The sequence below is a fragment of the Notamacropus eugenii genome, chromosome 2, assembly GCF_028372415.1.
Source record: "Notamacropus eugenii isolate mMacEug1 chromosome 2, mMacEug1.pri_v2, whole genome shotgun sequence".
NCBI classification, from domain to species: Eukaryota; Metazoa; Chordata; class Mammalia; order Diprotodontia; family Macropodidae; genus Notamacropus; species Notamacropus eugenii.
In genome coordinates this window covers 17,367,871-17,390,545 of record NC_092873.1, presented here as the reverse complement: position 1 = coordinate 17,390,545, position 22,675 = coordinate 17,367,871, and the positions used below count along the sequence as shown (strand labels likewise).

Below are 22,675 nucleotides of genomic sequence, written 5' to 3'. Positions count from 1 at the left end.
TGTTAGTTCCAGCTCTAACACTAACTCATTGTATGGCCTCAGGAAAGGAATCCCTTGGATCTGGGCTCCACTTTCCTTGTCTGGAAAGCTTGACTAAACGCTATTTGGTAAACGGGAGGTCCTGGACTCTTAACCCAATGAACCCTCAGTGTGAGGGGTGGTGGCAGTGGATGGGTTGTACTAAATGTCTGCTGAGGGTCTTTCCTGCCTCTGACACTCTGAGTCTGGGGTCTCTGAGGTCTCTCTCAGCCAGGTAACCTGTGCCCCTCCTGAGCCCACAAACTGTAGGAGGTCACCACAAACTAGCCTGATAGCCCAGCACTTGATGTGGGACTAGCGGGAGGAGATAAGAGGCTTCCTTCAGATAGGGCTTCCCCTTCCTTGGAGTGCAAGCACATTATCTGATACAAGTGACCCTTGTGGTTGGCATTTTTAAATGCAGTGGAAGGAGATCAGGCCCATTTTCCTGCAGTTTCTTTCTAATCATACTAGAATGAAGTGCAGATATGGGCCAGCTGCCTTGGAGTTATATGTAATGAGAAAAGCCTTAGATTTGGAGCTGAAAGATGTGAATTCAAATCCTGTCTGCTACTTACTAACTGCATGACCTTGGGCAAATTATTTTCCCTCTTGTTTGCCTCAGTCTCCTCGACTGTAAATGAGGGGTTTGAAATCTAAGGCATCTTCCAGCTCTAAATTATATGATCTCACATCTTGCCCTCTTTTAAGGGTAAGAGATAGGAGGGGCAGGGGCCCACGGGCCAGAAGAGCAGGCTGTCTGGGTTCTTGGGCAGTGAAACTGGGCAGCTGGGATATGGGAGGAAAGTGCCTCACCAACTCAATGGTCACCCAAGTGCTGGACCGAATGCCTGGCTCTTTGCTGTCTTGTGCCTTTGTGTAGGTGTATGAAGGGAACTCCAGAGAAGAGGGGTCCCAGCCCTTACCCAAGGGGTAAGCTTGCTGCTTGTTAGACTTCCATCCAAGAAAGGGTGTTGATATCCGTTTTCTTGGAAAGGTGGGGATTGGCATCTAAGGACATGAGACTTGGCAGTATTTTTCCCCACAGCCCACTTTGATCTCCCCCATTCCCCAGCCTCACCCCCACCCCACAGAGCTCTGTTGGCTTGTATTTTGGTTTGGGGTATTTTCCCTTTGGTATTGTGGGGAGAATACTGGGTAAAGAGTCAGAAGATCTGAGTTCTGAGTCTGCATCTGATGTTTAGTACTTTTGCACCCTTGGGTGAATTTCTTCCCCTGGCCTCAGTTTCTTCATCTGTAAAATGAAGAAATGATGACTTGATGGCTTCTCAGGTCCCTTTAGGCTCCAGGGATCTGTGATCTGTGATCTGAACTCACACAGTCAATTTGGACAAAAGTTCTTGGTCTCAGTTTCCCCATATATAAAATGAAAGCATCAGATAAGAAGACCTGGTGGGTCCTGTCCTCCTCTATATGAAACACCTTTTTCCACCAATGTTATGGGGGCCTAGGAATCAGCCTGAGAACCACAGAGATCCAAGTGGAGATTTTGTCAGATACCAAGGCAGCGGGACAAAATGGAGACACCCTGCCACGAAAGTCAAAGGACCTGGGTTCCCATCTGGGGACCACTTGGGTGCCTTGAAGCAAGCCTTTTCCTCTCTGTACTCCAGTTTCCACATCTCTAAAAATGAATGGATTGACTCAGATGATTTCTGAGGTCCCTTCCTGCTCTGAATCTTATGACCATAAAATAACAGAAGGATAGAGGGGACACCCACACCTATACTGCTCTGGGCTCTGAACTCATTTGGCTCTGGGGATCGAGAAGGATAGAGGACATTAGGCATAGTAGTTTTGGAGAGCAAAATAAAGGGCACAGTGCAACACTCACTAGGAAACCTCCCCACTAGGAGGACGTTTGGGTTTTGGGGATCCTGCCCTTGCTAAAGCTAAAGTAGGGGTGGCTCTTATCCTTCCAGGGCTTTGACGGGTAAATTTTTGAGTAACCAGGCTGTCAGGGGATGAGACAGGGAGACTAAAGGTGTGGGAGAAGTTTATTGGAGGGGAGACTGAGAGATAGGGCTTATGGGAAGGAATCCAAGATTGTTGGAGATGTGTATACAGAAGTCAAATCCTTCCCCCTCATTTCTCAGGGAATGGGAGTAGGTGGGCATGAAGGAAGATCTGAAGGTTAAGGTCCCTGGATCCTGTAGTCAGGTGGGATTTGCAGCAATATGTCAAAATCAAGCCCTTTCCAGTTTGTTACCTCAGTTTCCCCACCAGTAACCTAAAGGGCACTGGGAGTCATGGTAACATAATCAGTGAACTAAGAAGCCTTCATTAGGTGGCTCCTAAGTGCCAGCATTGTGCTAGTCATCGAGTATACAGAGATCAAGATGGAATAAATTATTCCTACCTTCAAGGAGTCCACACTTGTTCCAGATAAATAATATGTACAGACCTACATAGTTATTTTTCTTTTGACTGGATCTGACTTGTTATTTCATCAAGCTCTAGGTGAGGAGGTTTCTCTAGCCCCATCTCTGCAGTTCAGAGTCTCGGACAGCTTCCTCGGGCATTGGCAAGTTAGTGACTCATCCAAGTCAGGAGATATCAGGGGTGAGACCAGAACTCAGTTCCCCCTGAATCTGACGCCAGAGCTCTACCCCCTGCACACTAAGACACCCCTTTGTGTACAAGTGCCTGCCGATTAAATGTAAATTAAATGCAGGGTCATTTGAGGAGGGAGAGCACTCTTACCTGGGCAGGAGTAGGGTGGAAAGGCCCTTGAACTGAGTCTGGGGGAAGTAAGGCTTCTACTAATGGAGGTGAGGAGGCATACTCCAGACATGGGGGATAACCAGTGCAAAGAGATGGTGGGTCATGTGTGAAGGACAGTGTAGGAAAGAGAACTGGTCTTGGACCCCAACTCTGATTTCCAAGTACCATCTAGACCACTTTCTAACCTTGGGACCTAAACCATTTGAGTTCAAATGTGACCTCAGACAACTATTAGCTGTGTGACTCTGGGCAGGTCATTTCACCTTGTTTGCCTCCATTCCTCATCTGTAAATTGGGGCCACATTGGAGAAGGAAATAGCAAACCACTCCAGGGTCTTTGCCAAGAAAACCGCAAACGAGGTCACAAAGAGTCGATCGCGACTGAATAAGTCCAGTTTCCCCATTTTACAGATGAGGAAACAAGAGTGAAATGATTTGCCCAAGGTCACACCCAGGGACATAGCTACAGAGCTGGAAGGCCATCTAATCCAAGTCTCTGATTTTACAGATAAAGAAAATGAGGGATTTTAGGGTTTTGTAAAGTGCTTTTATATGCAGTACATCATTTGACCTTACAACCACCTGGGAGGTGGGAACTACCTGAAATGTTCACCTCATTTTACAGATGAAGAAACAGGTTCACTGAGGAGCGATCACATAGTACAGGAGAGAGAGGTGGGATTCGAACCTTGATCCCTCTTGTTCTATCCCACTCAATGGCAAGGAAATGGGATAGTTTGTGACTGGGGATGGGGGTGGGGGAGATGTGTTGTGTTGGCTGAAAGCAGCTCTGGGCTCCTCTGGGACCTGGCCAGGCAGGAAGCTCCCAATGTAGGGTGGAGGTTGGGGCTGAGGCTCGGTTTGCCGGGAAACATATAGTCCTTCTCAGGGAGGGGGAAACTGAGGCAGCCAGCGGGTGAGGGGAGAACAAGGGTGAGAGAAAGCAATACTTGGTACCAAGAGCTGCAATCCTAAAACTAGGCTTAGGGCTCCCTCCCCCACGCCCCCTGCTCTCACACACATCTGGGCATGTCCGCTGCCTCCATCCTTCTGCAGGTGCTCGGGTTCTCTGGGTGCCTGCCTAGCTCTTTCTCCTTCTCTGACCCCCTTTATGTCTCTGTCTTAGCAACTTTCAGTGTCTCTGCATCTACGCCCTCCAGGTCTCTTCATCCTGTCCCTATCATGAGCACCCCTTCCCTGCCCGGCTGCCTCTCCTTTCCTTTCCCTCCCCTCACCCATCTCTCTCCTCTGGTTCCCACTCGCTGGTATTGATTGGGCCTCCAGGCGGTTCCCCTTCCTCTGCTCTCACCACCGGCTCCTCCCTCCCTCCCTCCCTCCGGGGCCATAAATTTGCTGGCGGCTCCTTCGAGCTGTGTCAGTCAGTATTCCAGAGCCCAAGGATTTAGGCATGAGGAAAATGGGGGTGAGGTGGGGGTGGGGGTGGAGGTGGGGACGTGGTCCAGAGTCGCCCTTCTCCCCACCCCTGGGGACTCATCCTCCTTCATACAGTATTGAAGGGGGCAGGGGAACTGGGACTCCCTTCCTCTCCCCCCTTTCCCTCCACCCACGCAGTTGTTTCACTTCTCAAGGTACCAGTTCTGGAAGGCTGAGGACCTAGAAGTCCTGAGGCTTTCTGAGAAGTGGGTGCTAAGGGGCTCGCCCTCTCCACTGGGGGCAGGGGGAAGAGCGCTTTGCTTTTTTTTCTTTTCCTCTTCAGAAATGAATTTGAAATTGATAAGAAAGAAACCAATCCTCCAGGTTCTTCTCCACCCCTTCCATCCTTCCACCCCGTTTCTCCCTCCCTCCAGCCCTCCTTCCATCCTGTCCCTTCCCTCTTCTCTGCATTCTCTGTCTCTGTCTCTCTTCTCTCTTTTCTCTCCTCTTATACTCTGGGTCCTCTCCTTTTCCTCCTGCTCCACTCACCTCCTGTTCTCCTCCTGTCATACTGGGGTGCAGGAGCTGCCCACTAGCTCTCAGTGATAGTGGGGGAGGGGAACGGACAGCAGCAGCGCTCTCTCCTCAGACGCTGCCTACTCACTCGCTCCTGTGATTTGGAACTAGAAGGTTCGGTTTGGAATTCATCTTCCCTCCTTTCCAGCTATATGACTGTGGGAATGTCACTTAATGCAGCTGGGCCTCAGTTTCCTCATCTATACATGGCTGATGGAGAGAGAAGATTGAGAGAAAAGCTGATAAATTGAGTGCCCCAATTAATCTGGTGACATTGTGGTATAGGAGCCATTGTTAGGAAGGGAAAGCTCTCAGAACTGGGCATGCTGTTTTCTTATTAATTTCCGGCCCCCCCCCCCCCCCGCAACCCTCACTCTTGCCCTCCGAATGAGAGGTTGGACTAGATGTCCTCTGAGGGCCCTTCCAATCCTCTGAGCTTTTTATGCTGGGGAGAAGAGGGCAGAGCTGAAGGCTTGGTACCAGTGTATGGGGAGATAAAGAGGGTTTCGGGAGGAACAGAGGTGATTCTGCACTCCCCGTAGGCCCAAAGGCAGGGGAAGAGAATGCACTCTAGATGGATAAATACTCTAGGTTGTCAGACATCCTAACTGAGGCACAGTCGTTAAGAGTGGTGGGGGAACATATGGCTATGAGTCAGAGTGACTTGCTAAGGGTCAGCCAAATTAGGCAGAAAACTGATCCCCTCCAGTCACAGTATAGGGTTTGGCTGAAAGGGAAACTAAGAGGGGCTGGTAGGACTACCTTAGAGTCTGAGGTGGAGGACTCAGAGAAGGGCAGGGGGCAGGATGCCAATGCAGAAGAGAACTGGGGCATCAGCACCACTCCCCCCAAGATGAACCCCCACCTGTAGGATGTTTGCATCCCTCCCCACCCACAGTATGTATGACAAGGTGTGATGACTGTTCGTTTCTGGACCCATGAGGAGGCTTCGGAGCCACGCCTGGGTGTGTGGGTCTGCACGTGGGTCCCCCGTGGGCCACCTAGTAGGGGTGCATGCCAGTGCACACAGACCTCTTCTCTACCTGTGTGCATGTCAACTTGTACCCACAGCCCAGGGTTTGTGTACGTGTGCATGGCGGAGATTGGGTTGCTGCACACGCGTGGCCAGGGATGGGAGGTAGGGTGGGGAGGTGTGTTCTGATATGCCTGTAGTCTGTGGCGAGGGGAGGGGAGGGGAGGAATGGAGGGAGACTTGGGGTATGGTCAGATCTAGGGGGAGAGTAGGAGGAGGAAGGGGAGGGGCAGGGGCAGGAAAGGGACAGCATCAGCCCTGTTCAATTATTCAGCAGGGCCCTTTATCAGTAGAAGGAGGGGGAAAGAGGGAGAAAGCGCTACAGAGGGAACCTGGGGTGGGGGGAAGGGGCGGAAAGGAGAGGAGAGGAGAAGAGAGGAGAGGAGAGGAGAGGAGAGGAGAGGAGAGGAGAGGAGAGGAGAGGAGAGGAGAGGAGAGGAGAGGAGAGGAGGAGTATCTAGCATCCAGAGGAGCTGCCCAGCGCCGCCAGGAGATTGGGAGCCGCGCAGTCCCTCCTCCGCCCTGCCCCCTCCTTCCCGCTCTGCCCCCTCCCTCCAGCGCTCCCTGGCTCTCTCGCTCGCTCCCTCTCCCTCTCTCTCCCCTTCCAGCCGTCTCTGCCTCTGCAGCAACACTCCGCTGCCTCCAGCCCTCCGCCGGAATCTCTCTCGCGCTCCCTTTCTCCTTTTCTCTCGCGCCTTCCTCTCCCTCCCTAGTCCCTGGGTTTGTCCCTCCCCCTTCCTCCTTCCCTCTGTCCCTGGTCCCTGCCCCCCCTCCTCCCTCGGGGAGGGGGCCGCTCCCTCCTCTCTCCCCGTCCTCTCCTTCCGTCCCCGGCGGGCGGCCCCAGCCCCAGCATCAGGCCGGTTTCTTAGCCCTCCTTGCTTCACTGCTTCCCCATCTTTGGGGGCTCCTTCCCCGCGGCCTGGGAGCGGGGGTACCTGCTGGTGCCCTCCCTTTCTTGCCCCTCTTCTCCTCTCCCGCCGCTCCTCCCCATCCCCCTTTCCCCTTCTCTCCTCCCGGTTCTGCTTTTCCGCAGGATCCCCCCCACCGCTCTTCCTCCTCCCCCCCACCCCGTCTCTCCACCCCCGGCACCATGCCCCCTCCCCCGGGCGCTCCCCCTGGCTTTTGACGACCCCTCCTCCCTCCGCCAGAAGGAAATGCGGGGAGACCCCTAGCTCCCCCCGCAATGGACCCAGGCGTCCTGGACCTTGACGTTGCCGCCGCCCCTCGGAGCCTGGAGGGATCCAGTTGATTCCATTGGTTCCAGCTCGAGGATCGGGATCTGGTCCCTCTCGCCGTCTCCCCTCCCTCCCCCCTGTCGGGGCTCGGAGCGGGAGGGGGGTTTCCCGGGGCCTGGAGGCCCCCACCTCGCCGGCCCCCGGCCATGGGGCTGTGAGGTGGCGGCGGCCGAGATGCCCCCCGGGGGCCCAGGGCCCGGGGGGTGCCCGCCCTGTCCCCCCGCCCTGGCGCTGCTGCTGCTGCTACTGCTGTTGCTGCTGGGGGCGGGCGAGGGCGACGGGGCCCGGGTCTCCTCCAGCCTCAGCACCACCCACCACGTCCACCACTTCCACAGCAAGCACGGCACCGTGCCCATCGCCATCAACCGCATGCCCTTCCTCACCCGAGGCGGGCACGGTAAGTGGCCCTCTCCTCCCTCAGCCCCTTCTCCGGCCTCGCCCCTGCTCAGCTCTCTGTGCTTCCCATTCTCTCCTCAGCCCCATCTCACTCTTCTGAGCCGCATCTCTCTACCTCACACTCCTGGATCACTTTCACTCCATCTTTACCTCCCTTTTCCTCATCTCAGAGCCTATTTCCCAACTCTAGGCACCTTCACACCCCTACTCCTGCTTCCAACCTCCCTCTACCTCCCTTCCCCCCATCTCCTTACCTCTATCTCCCTACCTCCCCTCCCCGGATGTCCCTACCTCTCTTACCCCCTCTCCCTACCTCCATTACACCTATCTTCCCTTATCCTCCCATCTCCCTTATCCATCCCCTCACATCCTCAGGATTGACCCCTTCATGTCCCCCATTTCTTGATTCCTTCACATCTCCATTTCTCTGACCCTCTTCACTGCTTTGCTTACAATCTTATCTCCCTGCCTTTCCTAGTCACAATCTCTGTCCCCTTCACATCTCCATCTCAGCTTCCTCACACCCACATCTTTGCCTCCTATATTTCCCCATCTCTCTGCTTCCACAATCCCCCCCATCTTATATCTGATCTCTCTGCCTCTGTTATACACCCATTTCTCTGGTCCTCCTCTCCGTCTTCTTTGAGCTCTGTAGCCCTTCCTCTGACCTCCCTCACACCTCTATCCCTGATCCCTCATCCCATCTCTCAGACCCCCTCACATCTCCATCCCTGCCTGTCTTTTACCTCCTCGATCTGCCTCTTAGCTTTCTTCTCTTTGTACCCTCACCATCCTCTCTCTGTTCTCACTCACAATCCCAGCCCTTTTGATTCCCATATCTCTAACCCAGTTCTCACCTTATCTCTCTGACCCTTCTTCATATCACCATCTTTTTGGACACCCGCGTCCCCCCCTAACCTCCCTTGAGCACCTCTCTGACCACCTCCTCCCTCCACTCTGGCCCCCTTCCACCTAATCTCTGAGCCTCTTCCATATCCATCCCTGACTGCTTTATGCTTCATTTCCCTTCCTCTCACCTCCATCTCCTTGCCTCCCCCATATCTCTAGCTCTGACCTCATGCACCCTTCTCTCGTTCCTTTTTATCCACATCTCTGAACACATCTTTGACCCTTCATATTCTCCCCTCCTTTTTAGCATCACCTTTCTCCCCAGTTTCTGGTTGCTTTCACACCCTTTCCTCAGACCCCTCCCACTTTGGTGAATGGCCCTCAGCTCAGGCTTCCCCCAATTTTGTGCCTTCTGGATCTCTCACGGTTCCTCCTACCCTGCTATTTCTGCCTGTTCTCTGTGCTATCTTCTCTCCTTTCTCTTCACTACCCTAACACCCTCATCTCTCTAGTCTACTCACCCCCCATTTCTGCCCCATCCTGGACTTTCCTAGAGTACTTGAGGAGCCTCACCCCAGTTCTGTCCCTCATGGGGCTCTCACTTCTACCTTCCTGTCAATCCCCTCACATCCCTATTAATGACTCCTTTTCAGTCTCATCCCTGAACCCATCTCTCTGCTCCCTGATACCCCTATTTTCTGCTCCTACTTTTGTCTTCTCACAGTTCCATCTCTATCCCATTCACACACCCATTGTCTCTGCCCCCCTCACATCCTTATCTATCCTCTCTGCACCTTCATGCCCCCTTACACCATTATCTTTGGATCCTTCTCACTTACCACATCTCTGCCCACTTTCTCCTCCATCTCTGCCTCATCACACCCCAACCCTACATCTCTCTCCCTCTGTCCTCCATCTCTGCCTCCTCACACCCCAATCCTACATCTCTCTCCCTCTGTCCTCCATCTCTGCCTCCTCACACCTAAATCCTACATCTCTCTCCCCCTGTCCTCTATCTCTGCCCTTTCTCCCTTTTTTTCATCTCTCTGCTTCACACTCCTTTCTCCTCCATCTTTTCCCTCTCCCATTTCAGCCTCATTTCTTCCCCATCTCAGTCCTTTCTCCTCTCTTTCTCTCTGCCCTTCTCCATTTTCCCCCTCTCACTCCTTTGTCTGTTCCTCACACTTCCATCTCATTCCATTCTCTCCTATTTTTCTGTCCCTGTGTCCTCCACCTCTGCTTCTTATTACCTCCATTTCTGCCCTCTCTCTCCTTCATCTCTGTCCCTCACATCCCCATTTCTTACCTCTCACACCTATCTTTCCCCTAACTATTGAGTATAACAACTCATCTCTGCTCTTTCTCACTCTTTCCCATCTCACTGTCTTCCTACTTCCTGTCTGCCTTTTCTCCTCTCTGTCCCCTTGCCTCCATCTCTGATGCCTTCACCCCCTATTTCTCTCTTCTCCACTCTCTGTTCTCTCTTACTACTGTCCCTGCTCTAATTTCTCTGCTCCTCACTCCTATCTCTGTCCCTTCGTAACTCATTTCTCTGCCTCTCACATCTTCCATATCTCTGTCCCCTTATACCTCTCCCATCTCTGTCCTTTTACAATACCCATCTCTTGCCTCACTCATCTCTCTGTCCAGTATCTCAGCTTTCCCTTAATCCATGCTTCTTCACATACCATCTCACTGTACCTCTTTACCTGTATCTCCTTGACCTATCTCACTCCCACCCAATCTCTCTGCCTCCTCTCATCTCTTCTCTCCTCGCCTTCTCCTCTCTGGTACCTCTTGACCCTATCTCTATGCATCCACTTTCTCATCAAATCTATACTTCCCTTACCCAATCCCCCATCTTCCCTCAACTGTCCTCTTTATAACTTTCCCACCTCCTTGCCTGTTCTTCTTTCCCTTCTCTTTACTTCCCTCTTCATCCTCCTGTTTATTCTGGTTTCATTTGCTCTCCCTTTTCAGCACCCTCTACCTTGGTTCATTACTCCCATCATTTCCTTCTCCCAGTATACACTCTCTCCCTGTATACACTCTTTTGTCACTCTGACTCCTTTCTGTCCCATACCTCCTGTTTCCACCAATTTCCTCCCAGGTTCGTATCTGGTCTTCCTTTACCTTCTTTAATCTTCATTTGTACCCACATTCTTTCCTTTTCATCTTCTTTTTTCTTCTCTTCTATCCCCATGTCTTTCTTTTCTCCAAACTTACAACCCCATTGTCCTTCCTTGGTGGAAGCTTTGTTCCTTTCACGGCCAGGTATGGTCTTCAGCATTGCCAAATATCAGACCTAGGCTCCTTTGGTTGGAGAAGTATTAGAGAAGGAAGGGCATGGGTGGAGGGAGTAGCATGGGACAATAGGGAGGGGTGACTATGAAAGGAGAGACGCCAGGCATTTGGGGTTGGAGTCCAAGGATCTTGAAAGAAGGAAGGCTAGACAGAGGCAGCTCTCAATGGGAAGTGGGGGTGATGGGGCAGGATGAATGAGAAAGTCAAGGGAAGTGAAGGCAAGTATACAAAGAGTTGGGGGAGCCAAAGAGGAGAGAGAATTAGGATATTAGAGTTTAAAGATCATCTAGTCCTTCATTTTAGGGGCTTGTGAGACTGAAGCCCAAAGAAGGGAAGCAATTTGCTTCTCCTCCCCAAATCACATATGGTAAATGGAAGCAGAGACAGAGGAAAGGTGGGGAGGGAGAAACTGGATAGGCAGGAGATGAAAAGAAGACTAGAGAAAATGGAGGGTGCTAGGGGACAGAAAAGAGAACTCTAGAGGAGGGAGGCCTTGGAGGGGATGAAGGAATCCTAGAAGGGCAGGGGGAGAGAGAGAGAGAGAGAGAGAGAGAGAGAGAGAGAGAGAGAGAGAGAGAGAGAGAGAGAGAGAGAGACAGAGACAGAGACAGAGAGAGATAGAGAGAGAGAGACACAGAGAGAGACACAGAGAGAGACACAGAGACAGAGACAGAGAGAGACAGAGAAAGAACTGGGGGCATGAAAGCCAAGACTTCCTCTCTGGGTTGAGCCTTAACTAAGTTAACTCATTTCAGTTGAGACTCCACCCCAATAGATAAAAGGATGAGCCGGTCTGGGAAGCCTTTACCCAAAATAGGTCAGGCTTCCCTTCTGTCCTGGCCCTTCCTGGGATGAACCAGAAGGTATCACATTACAGTGTGGGAAATCTCCATGTATGTGCTTCTTGTAGAAGCTTTTCTTTCTCTGTATTCCCTTTCTTCTCTCATCTTCTCCTTTTCATCCCTACCCATTCTTTCTTCTTCACTATTCCCTATTGCCCCCCCCTCAGTCTCCCTCCACTCTCACCCTTTTCTCCAGTTACATAACACCTGTATTGAACTGCCAGACATTCACCAGCAGCTGCCTCATGTGCCTGATGTTGACTTGGAAGAGAGGGAGATCCAGAATACCTGGGTCTTGAGAATGAGATGAGGGTCGGTGTAAGTGGAAGGAGGGCACCTAGCCTTTGCAAGGGACTTGCTTCATCCCCTTCCCACCTCAGTACTAATGCTCTCCCTTCCTAATTCAAGTCTTGGAATCCTTGGCAGTGCTTCAGCCCCACAATGTCCGGAGAAGAATCTATCAGATGGATTCTGATTCAGTGACATTCAGAGGTCCTAGATTTGAAATCTTGTCCCAAGCAGCAAATTATCTTGATTCTGGATATGAGGCCTTTACCTTGGAGGCGGGATCTGGAGAGTGCAAGATTACAAATGGTTATTTGGATTTGAGATTGAGGGGACCAGCCACCCGAAAAATTCATTCTGGGTTTTGAGGTCCAAAGAGTAATGCTCAGGGATTTGGTTGGGGGTGGGGGTAGGTAGGAGTAGGGACTCTGCCTTCTGCAATATAAGAGCAGGGGAGGAAATGCTGGGACTGTCTGCATTCTGAGAACCCAATTTATCGAAGGTTGGGCGGGGTGGCCTGACTGGATAGCTGACTTCCTGGGGTTCTGTGTGGACAAGAGGGCTTTGGTTCATTTTGGGTGGTTGTCACCAAAAGGAAACATTTAGGCAAGTGGTTCTGGATTGGGGCTCCACTGCTGTCTTGATGACTTTTGATGTAGAAAGGATATTGTCATGGGATTCTGGATTATTTGAACCCTTGTTATCTTGAGTGGCTAGTGTGGATGCATTCAGTATGGGCATACAACCCAGAAAATCAGGAAGATTCTTGAGTTAATGAGATCTGCTGCCTTTATGTGTCCCTGGGATGTATGTGGGCTCTAGATCAAGGAGGCATCAAGGATATGTTGGATATTTGGCAAGGAACTCTGAGTAGATACTGGTGATGATAATCTTGGTCTGTGAATGTTTTGGGCCATTCAGCATGTATATAGTACATATGATATGTCTCTGGGCCATCTCTGGTCACCATTTTGGGAATTGGGGTAGATATATCCTGTGGGTTCCTGGAATCCTTATATAGATCTCTTCAGTGGGCCTGATTCCAGGGGCTTTAGGTTGATTGGTCTCTGATGTATGGACACACCCTGGAATACATTTTCTCTTCCTCTAAGTCTAGGGGTCAGCCCCTAGGGGTGAAGCCAGAGCCTAAGCTTGTTCTAAGCCTGGCATGAGAGTGTAAGTGGAAAATTGCACTGACTTTGTCTCTTCCTACTCCTTGGCTATGAAATCAGTCAAACCCTTGGGTAATATGGTGACTGAGGGTGTGATCAATGGATCCCCAGGGTAATAAGCACCCTTCTGGGCCCAATAAACCATCCATCTTTCATCTCTTCTACCCAAGAAATATCTTCCCCCCACAAGATAATAAACGCCTCTCAGGCTTTAATGAGCCCCGCCCTGACATAATCAAACGGCTGCATCTTGAGCACACTGGGCTAATAAATCGCCTTGGAGGCTTGACTGCTGCTGATGAGGAGGGGGCTTGGTCTCAGGACCCCCAGCCAAGGATATGGATAGGAGATGTTGAGGGGGCCTGGGTGTCTGAGCATGGGTAGAGAGCATGGGTGGGGTGTGGGCTGAAGCAGGAAGAGATTAGAACTGTGGACAGGGCCATTCCAGCAGAGTGCAGGCGAATGTGTTTGTGTGTGTATGTGTGTGTGTGTGTGTGTGTGTGTGTGTGTGTGTGTGTGTGTGTGTCTCTGTCTGTGGCTTTGTTCATGTCATTTCCAAATGCATTATTGTATGTACATGCAGTGTTGTCTGTGAGTAAATGAATGTGTATGTGTGTGTGTGTGTGTGTGTGTGTATGTGTGTGTGTCTTCCTCTGTGCACTGGCCTGGGTGTGAGCTCTTTCTTTGTGTGTAGTTGGGTGTGTCCAGTTCTCTGAGCATCCTAGGAGATGGGCTGGGGGCTCTCAGAATGTGTCTGGGTCTGTGTATGCCTTAGGGTCAGTGTCATGGTGGTGAGAGGCCAGAATGGATGTCTGGGTTCATGTCAAGGCCTAGATGTGGGCTTGTCTGTATGTCAGGAATAGACCTTGTATACCTCCAGTGCCCTTAGACTCCCCTCTCTTGCTCCCCTTTCTGCTATGAGCTGTAGGGTTCCTGGGCGCAGAGATAAAATGAATAGCTCCCAGGCCTTTGCTAGTGTGAGACCAGCCTGTTTCAGGGTCATGGGGAAGATCTCTGGACATAGGTCCTCTCCCAGAGGAGAGTCCTGATCCCCAAGGGGGCCTGATAGAGAAAGCTTGGGGGATTCTTAGAGGACTTGAGGTGATGGGGGTCTCCCAGTTCTATTGTGGAGACCACAGGATCTGAGGTCCCAGAGGAAACCTAATAAAGGCTTCTGGGCTGTCTACTGGGGGAGGCCTCAGCACTCCCTTCTATACCTCATTCCCTCTACTGGACTTGCTATGTGTGAGTGGAGGGAGAGGAGAGGGAGGACTGGATATTAAGGTTGCCATGGAAACCACCGATTTTCCATAGTGCTGCAGTGATAGGAGCTGAGGGGCTTGTTACCAACTGAGGCCTCTTCTCCCCGATGCTCACTCATCGACCCTTACTAGCCTCCCCCAGGAGAGAGCCTCCGTGGGGTCTTTGGTCTGCCTTTGTCTTCTGCCTGGGCCCCATACTTCCTAGTCTTTATGGCTTCCAGGCCTCCATGTGGGTGGTAGCAGCAGCACTGAGGGCCCAGGCTCACCTGGCTGGGACCAGGCCTCCATCTTACCTGGGGATGATGAGGCTCTGGGCCTTGCTGGGGTGGGAGTGCAAGATGGAAATGGAGGCAGAGTAGGGATGCTCTGATGATCTTCCCCAGACTCCCAGAGCAGACAAATGCTCATTTTCTCTCCCAATATGTTCATTCCAGGGGCTCCAAGCCCACCTCGCAGTGTCCCCTTCTGCTCTGCAAATGGGGCACCCAGGTGTGCAACTCCTCATCAGGAGACCAGGAATACCCAGAGCAGAACCTGTAGTGCCTGAACTGCCTGGTGCCTGGGTCCCTGGAGTACAGGTCAGCTCCCATTCTCCCTGGGGGCACTTTGTGGCCAGAGCTGAGGCAGCTGCTGCTGATTTCATTGTAGCTCTTTTTCTTTCCTGTAACCTAGAACCCAGAACCCAGGTAACCTAGCCTCCAGTTCCCTTCCTCTCAATCCCCCTCTCCCTGGCCCATCACATAGTAGGTGTTTAATACATGCTTGGTGGATTGGATCGATTTGAGTTGAATCCCCTTTCCCTGATTCAGCCCTCTGAGAATCTGCTTCCCCTCCAGGGCCCTGAACATCTCTTCCTCTGCCCTAACCCACCCTTCCCTGCCCCCCAAGTGCCCTGAAGAGACTCATCAAAGACTAATTATTAAATTAGAGATTTTATGACTCTCATCTGCTCTCATTATGATCCATAGAGTCAAAGGTGGTTCTCTCAGCCCAGGCCCACTTCAGAGCCCAGGTGGTCTGGCTACCCCTGGCCTAGTTTGGTCTCTCTTCCTGTAACCAGGGCATTTCCCCCCTGCCGCCCCATCCAGCTTCACCCACCCCAGACAGCCCAGGCAGCCGCAGGAGGGAACATGGCAACTAATGGGGCTTATTTTGGGGCTTGATCGTTAGGGCCCTCACACCCGCCCCCGGCAGCCGGATGGTGCAGAGGAGAGAAAGAGGGAAGAGGAGGAGGAGAGGTGGGGGCGGGGTGGGGTGGGGAGCCTGAGCCTGCCAAGTCTAGCCCCATTCTCCTTTACTCTCTAACCTACTCTCTTGGGTCCCCCTCTTTGTCCAGTGGGAGGGGGCTCCCCTTCCACCTGTCTGCCTCCTGGTATTGTCTGTTTGCCTCTGTCCCTCCATCCTCAGTCTGGCCTGTCCCAGGGTCCACAGGCTCCATTAGCATGAAGTCCTGTCCTATGGTAATGGCTAGTTAGAGGGATCCTGATCCCAGGAGGGGACAAAGAGCCCTGCTGGCTGGGGAGGGGGAGCTCAGCCAGGTGTCCTGGCACAGGGTGGGCAAACACAGAGGAGAAAGAGTCTGAGCAGGGAGGGGGTGGACAGAACTGGCCAAGCTGGGGAAGGAGGCTGGCTGTGTGGCCTATGAGTCAGAGCAGAACAAAGCCCCCTGCTGCCTCGCAGCTGACTGGGTCTCTGGGGATCTGCACCTGGGCTTCACCCCCCTGTTGTCAATGTCACCTTGGCTGACACCCAGGGGAAGGGAGGAGAAACAGACCCCAAAGGAGCTGGGGGGTCCAGAGCCTGGCTTCCCATGGCAGCTGTTCTCTCCACCCCATGCCCACCCCCATTCCCACCCTGGAGAATTTCCCCCTTCAGAATGTCCTTCTCTGTCTCTCCAAAACCTTTCTCTGGCTCTAGCTCTCCCATCTCTCCTTAGCTGTAATTAAAATGAGAATTCTTGAGGCAGCTACTTGGATCTGTCTGTACACACACACACACACACACACACACACACACACACACACACACACACCTCCCTTAGGGACGGTTGTGTTGTGCGTGGTGGCTGCTCTTCAAGTACTGTATGTCCCAGGACACAACCTGGACTCAGGTGTCCTGAGCCCCCAGACTTCACACCAGAGTCCAAGGGCCCCCCTAGTCCCTGCTGTGCTGACCCTGTGTTTCCTTCCCACTCCTCCCCCACCTCTCTCCCTTTTCTCTCTACAGCTGGGACGACCTACATCTTTGGGAAGGGCGGGGCGCTCATCACCTACACGTGGCCCCCCAATGACCGGCCCAGCACGAGGATGGACCGCCTGGCCGTGGGCTTCAGCACCCACCAGCGCAGTGCGGTCCTGGTGCGGGTGGACAGCGCCTCCGGCCTCGGGGACTATCTGCAGCTGCACATCGTAAGAACCCTGGGGCCCACACCCCACCACCATCCCCTTCCTTCTCTTCCTTGGGCTGCTCCTTCCTTCCTCCTCACAACCCACTCCAAGACTGAAGACCTCTTTCCCCCAAGCAATGCCAGGAGCCAGACTCCTCTCCATCATGCCCCCTGAGAAGCCCTATATTTCTGGTTATGCCCACATGGGCATCTGCACTGCAGCTGCCTAGGGTGGAAGGAGCATGAGACTTGATGCCAGAGGACGTGGGTTTGGATCCTGGCTCTGTTGCCCCTGTGACGTCCTGAGGTAGTTGTGGTTTAGTGGCTAGAGCGCTGGGCCTGTAGTCAGGAAGACTTGGGTTTAAATTCTGCTGCACACACTTGAAGGCAGCTCCCTCTCATCCTCAGTGTCACCCTCTGTAAAACTGGGGGCTGACCAGTGACCTTCAAGGTCGCTTCCAGCTCTAAATCGATGTTCCCAGGAGTCATGGAGCCGTTTTGTGCCTTACTTTCTTCCTTTGTTAAAAACGAGGGATTCAGACTGGATGGTCTCTGAATCCTCTTCTAGCTCTAGTCCAAATATAGGACTGTAGCCTCACTACAGCCCACTGGAGCCAGTACATCAGGCATTATTATTCCCATTTTAAAGATAAGGAAACTGAGACTCAGATGAAATGTCCAGGATCATGAAGCTTATGAGCCAGAGCAAGGATTTAAATCCTTCTTACTCCAAGTCCAGCACTCTTTCTAATACACTGACCTGCCTCACAGATGAATCCAATGTCCTCACCAGCCAGTGCAGCATAGGGAAGGGAGAAGAAGGAGAAGATGGTCCTGTGGTCAGAGTGGAGCTGGGCAGACAGTGGCAGCTGATACTTATGGGTCAGGAGCTGGCAGGGGTGGGGGGTACAGGTGAAGGTGAAGGATCTGAGTTAAGAGTGAGAAGTGAGACAAACTGAGGAATGCTGGGAGAAAACCCGGGTGTGGGTGTGGGTTTGTGCATGTATGCTCATTTTGGGGGAATGGGGAGGGAGAGAGAGAGAGAGAGAGAGAGAGAGAGAGAGAGAGAGAGAGAGAGAGGGAGAGAGAATCTCTGAAGGATTTTGTGTGTGGAAGGAGTGGGACATCCTCACTGCAGATATGGTCCGTCTGTGATAGACTACCAAACCAGTTGTATGTGTGTGTATCTGTGTGCACATGTGTGTATGTGCACTCGTGTGTATGTGTGTGCAGGTGTGCCTTCCTGAATATGTGCATGTTATAGCTGACCTCTGTGTGCTCTCTGGGATTGGGTTTTGAGTGCCCAGCGGGACTGGTGGGGCTGAGCCATGTCCTGCTAAGATGAGAGGGCTAGCTATGTTCTCCTGGTCCTGAAGGAGAAAGTGATTTCCCGCATCCATCCCCATAGGTCAGTAAGTCAGTCAGTAAGCATTTATGATGTACCACTTCCCAGGTGACTCTTTAGTTTTCCCTCAGCCTTCCTGCCAGGGCCTGGGATGAGCTGCTGATCGAGAGGATGGGGTTGGATGGCTACAGATGGAAGCGGAAGGGAAGGGGCTCGGGCCTAGGGGGCAAAGCTGGGTACTGGGAAGGCACAGGGGAAACATCCTAGAAGTGGGAAGAGAGGCCAGCTCTGCTGAGAGAGCCTGGGGGAGACAGGATGCCTGGGTCCCCTCCTGGGTGTAGCTCAGGGGACCCCACCCCCCAACAGTGACACATCGGCTCCCACGACGGCTTCATTAGCGGCTCTGGGAGAGCAGGGAGGCGTCAGTGAAATAAGAGGGAAGCAATTTGACGTCTCTAATAAAGCGTCGCTCCACTTTGCCAAATTAATTTTGACTCCCATAATTATTTGCTGTAGGAGCGGCCCGCTTTCCCCACCGCCGCCTAATGAGGTAATTGGGGAATTAGGAATTAATGACTTTAACAGAAGTGACAACTGACTCGGCGTCAGGAGGCACACAGGGGAACTGTCTCCCCCAGAGCTCCCAGCTGGGAACCCAGGAATCCGACTCCCCCTTCCCCAGCTGGAAGTGAACACTCCCTTGCTGCAGGACCCTGGGCAAAGGCTTCTCCTCTCAGAGCCTCACTCTCCACAGCTGTAAAACTTGTCAAGGGCACTGCCTACCAGGGCTATTGTGAAGAGTTAGAACCCCAGGAGTTAAGAGTCCAGGGTTTTGCAAACCTTCCAAGGTTCTAGAAATACCAGTGGTTATAACTATTGCCCTCCCAGATACAAGGCCTTGGGGCCCTCAGCTCCTTGCTGAGCCAGCCCTGATGTGGAGTCCACCAGCCCAACTCAATCCATCCAGATTCAGTAAGCACATATTAAGTACTGCCTGTATGCCAGGCATTGGGCTAAATGCTTGGGATCCAAGGAAAGTCATAAGAATCCAGTTCTGCCAAAGCTGTAGGTGGGCATTCTGGTACCTGAGACAGCATTAGCTGAAGTCTAAGGGTGGGCCCTGGGGGGATGGACAATTCGCTTGTCCCACAGGTGTGATCATTTGTCCCCTTCTCCTCCCCCAGCCCTTGCGCTCATCCTCTCCCAAGGCCCACCTTCCTGACCCCTGCAGAGCACCAGGTGGCAGAGAGCTGAGAGCCATGGGCCAGTGGTCTCCACTGGAAGAAGAGGGGCAGCTCCTCTAGGTCAGCAAATGGAGCAGTACCTTGGCTACTTCACCCTCATTATAGCTCTGATTCCTGTCCTCAAGGTGCTCACGTTCCACTAGGGCCATATGGCTTGGCACATGGGGGAGATGCCATTTTTTGCTTGGCATCATTATTTAGATTTGCCATAATGATTAAGCAACTCAAAAGCACTTGGTGACCTCCAAAAGCTCCATACGTACTCATGATTTATTTTCATGATGCGAACAAGAGCTGATATTTCTATGATGCTTTAAGGTTTGCAAAGCCCTTTACTGACATAATCACATTTAACCCTCACCTTAGCCCTGTGGAATAGCTGCCGATGTCATGACCCATTTTACAGCCTAGGAAACTGAACCTTAGTGAGTTAAAGCTAGTTGCTCAGGGTGACAAAACTGTTAAGTAGCAAAGTCAGGGTTTGAATTCAGGTCTTCTTGACTGTAAGGCCAGTGCTCTGTCCCCTCTGCACCTGGCTCAGTTCATCTCTGGGCATTGTAATTCAGTGCTAGGCAGAAGCGTGAAGGGATCACAGGTTTTAGAGCCAGAAGAGGCCCTGGGGGTGATCTCTCATCCTTTTATAGATGGGAGGTAGCAATTTATCCAGTGCCACAGGGGTAGTGATTGAACCCAGAACCTTTGATTTTGAAGCCAAGGCTTTTCCCACTACAATCCATGATATTTGTATTTTAGCTGATACCCAGAGTCTTAATGGCTCTGAGGAAAGACACTAACCTAGAGAGGACATTCCGGCTTCTTGGACTGGTTGGTGAAGGGTCCAAGGATCAGAGAGGGGAAGAACTGGTGGAGGGTCTCAAGACAAGTCAGAGTTGGGCCCTAGGGTCTTTCTCTGTCCCCCTGAAACTTCATTCTTGGGGCTTTTCCTTTTTCTCATACAGAAAGGGGTTGGGAGCCAAAGTAATGTAGGCGGGAGAGAGAGCCAGTGACAGATAGCCTGTGTCAGAGTGCTCTTGTGGGCCATGGGTGTGTTTGATTCTGCGTGTGTGCCTGGAGTGTACTGAGAGCACCCCTTGGGGACCTTGTCAATGAGGAGCTCTGTATGTTAGTGCCTCAGTAAGAACAGGAGAATCAGTCAGTCAATCAACAAGCATTTATTAAGCACCTACCATGTGCCTTACGCTGTGCTAAGTGCTGGGGGAAAAGAAAGAAAGAAAGAGGAAGGAAAAGAAATGGAGAAAAAAGAAAGAAAGATAGAGAAAGGAGGAAAAGAAAATGGTCCCCGCTTTCAAAGAGCTCCCGGTCTAATTAATGGGGTAACAACATACAAACAGGAAGGTCGCTCACATACAAACTTCAGAGCGAAGGCCCTGAGATTGGGGAGGGTCAGGGAAGGCTTATGGGAAGATGGGATTGAATCAGGCCTTGGAGGAAGCCAAGGAAGCTGGGAAGGGGGGGAGCCAGAGAAAATGCCCAGAGTCAGGAGGTGAAGCTTCCTGGGCTGAGAATAGCAAGGTGTCCAATTGTCACTGGGTTCTGCAGGACCAGGAAGGGAGGAAGGCATGAGAAGCCTGGTAAGGTGGGAGGGTCGAGGTTAGGAAGGGCATTCAAAGTCAAACAGAGGAACTCTATTTGATCCTGGAGGTGATGGGGGGTGACAAGAAGATCCCTCTGGGGATGGAGTGGAGGATGGACAGGAGTAGGGAAGGACTGGAGGTGGGCAGACCCCTAGCAGTCATGGCAAGAGTTCAGGTGTGAGAGGATGGGGGGAACTGCACCAGAGTGCTGACTGAGGCCTGCTCTGAGACAGTTTGAGGGTCCTTAGGAGATGGGGGGCCAAGAGGAAAGGAGAGAAGAGCAGAGGGAGTCAGAGAGAGAAGAGGAGATGAAGGGTCAGGCTATAGGCGAGTTGATAGTTCTGATTCATCACCAGAACTTGGCTCTGTCTTAGACCGGATTTCACTTTAGGAAGCTGGCTTGGGAAGGAGGCTATCCAGGTTCTTGGAGCCTGTGGCTCTCCTCTGCTAGAGCCTACTCTGGTTCTGATGCCCCCTTCATCCCCAGCCCCTGGGTGGAGTCCCCTTCTCTCCTCCCTACCCCATGTCATCATCCCCCTTATCCTGGGAAGTGAGCAGGACCTTGTCTGTCTGCTGCTCACTCTCCAAACCTGTTTGTCCATCCCAGACATCCCCCAGCCCCCCAACAAATGCACATACAGGACCACCCACAGCCCACGCTCCCATGGGAACAGGGGAGCCCACACACAACTTCCCTACCTTTCTCTCACCTGCCCTCCCCTGCAGAGCAGTGACCTAGTTAGGGGACTGGAAGCCAGTAGGAGAGTGGAGTTGTTCAGGTGGAAGTCTACCCCTTCACCCCATCACCCCCCACCTCAGGGGACAGAGCTGAGGGCAGAGGAGGGGGTTCTGGTCCCCTCCCCGACTCCTGCCACTCTGATCAGCTGACCCTGCCAGAGCTGGTTCACCTGGCAAACACAAATCCAGCAAACCTTTATTAAGTAGGCCTCCAAGAAAAGAGTCCTGTCCTCCAGGACTTCCCAGTCTAGTAGCAGGTCTTCACTAAATGTTTGTGAATGGACAATTCTCTCTCCCATCCATTTTTTTAAAAAATGTTTTATTGTTGTTGTATCAGGAAATATCCATTCTTCTCCATCCATTCAAGTTGAATCTTTCCTTGTAACAAAGAAAAGCAATTAAACAGACAACTGTTAGACATGTCAATCAATTGCCAAGCATTTATTATTATTTTGATGATACATATAATGTATATAATATATATATTCCATGTTATCCTTGTAGATCCCCTCTTCTACCCATTAGGAGGTATAACACTCCCCTTTCCCCTACAACTTTTAAATTTACAAGGTCCTTTCCCTTTGGTGGACAAGTCGGGGGCTGGGGGCATAAGTTAATGTTATTGTCCATTGGCTCTGAGGGATTCAAAGAATTGCCTACAGTCACACAGGTAATGAGTGCCAGAGTCAGGAGGACTTGAACTCATTATACTGTGAGTAGCTGCCGATGAATGCCTGCTTGGATGGATAGACGGATGGATGGACAGAGGGGTGGATGGATGACTGGTTTGACCCTCCCCTGTCATGCCCAGCTACCTCTCCTGGTGCTGACCCCCTGCCTTCTGGCCTCCAGGACCAGGGCACCGTGGGGGTGATCTTTAATGTGGGTACAGATGACATCGCCATTGATGAGCCCAATGCCATCGTGAGCGACGGCAAGTACCATGTGGTGCGCTTCACGCGGAGTGGGGGCAACGCCACCCTGCAAGTGGACAGCTGGCCAGTGAACGAGCGCTACCCAGCAGGTAGGTGGAGCTAGGGAGTGAATGTGTTGCCATAGAGGAGAAGGAGGAGGAGGGGCAAGGTGGGACTAGGGCGAAGGAGTGAAGGAAATGAAGCTGGAGGATTTGGGGTTGGGATGCTGGGGAGGTTGGGGAAATGCCTGGCATGGTGGAAAGAGGCAGGAGGGACCTGAATTGAAATCCTACCTCTGACTCTGACCAACTATGTGGACCATGTACAAACCGCTTAACCCTTCTGTGCCTCAGTTTCCTCAC

The 22,675-nt window shown here is 52.1% G+C and overlaps 2 protein-coding genes across 19 annotated transcripts in view; both read left to right on the top strand.

Annotated features, from left to right (window-relative positions):
• Positions 1–22,675, top strand: part of NRXN2 (neurexin 2) — a 170,456-nt gene that overhangs the window by 101,425 nt on the left and 46,356 nt on the right. For 17 of the 18 annotated variants that reach the window (XM_072638998.1, XM_072638997.1, XM_072639001.1 and 14 more), the window contains 2 exons: positions 16,318–16,499; positions 22,252–22,423. In XM_072638998.1, the coding sequence (XP_072495099.1) occupies positions 16,318–16,499; positions 22,252–22,423 (354 nt within the window). Of the gene's footprint in view, positions 1–6,347; positions 7,379–16,317; positions 16,500–22,251; positions 22,424–22,675 lie in introns of those variants that run through there. The other variant, XM_072639000.1, reaches the window with a different exon arrangement.
• LOC140530372 (uncharacterized) lies at positions 5,630–6,955 on the top strand. Its single transcript, XM_072649939.1, has 3 exons — positions 5,630–5,694; positions 5,785–5,851; positions 6,095–6,955. The coding sequence occupies exons 1-3, from the start codon at positions 5,630–5,632 to the stop codon at positions 6,953–6,955; spliced, it is 993 nt and encodes a 330-aa protein (XP_072506040.1).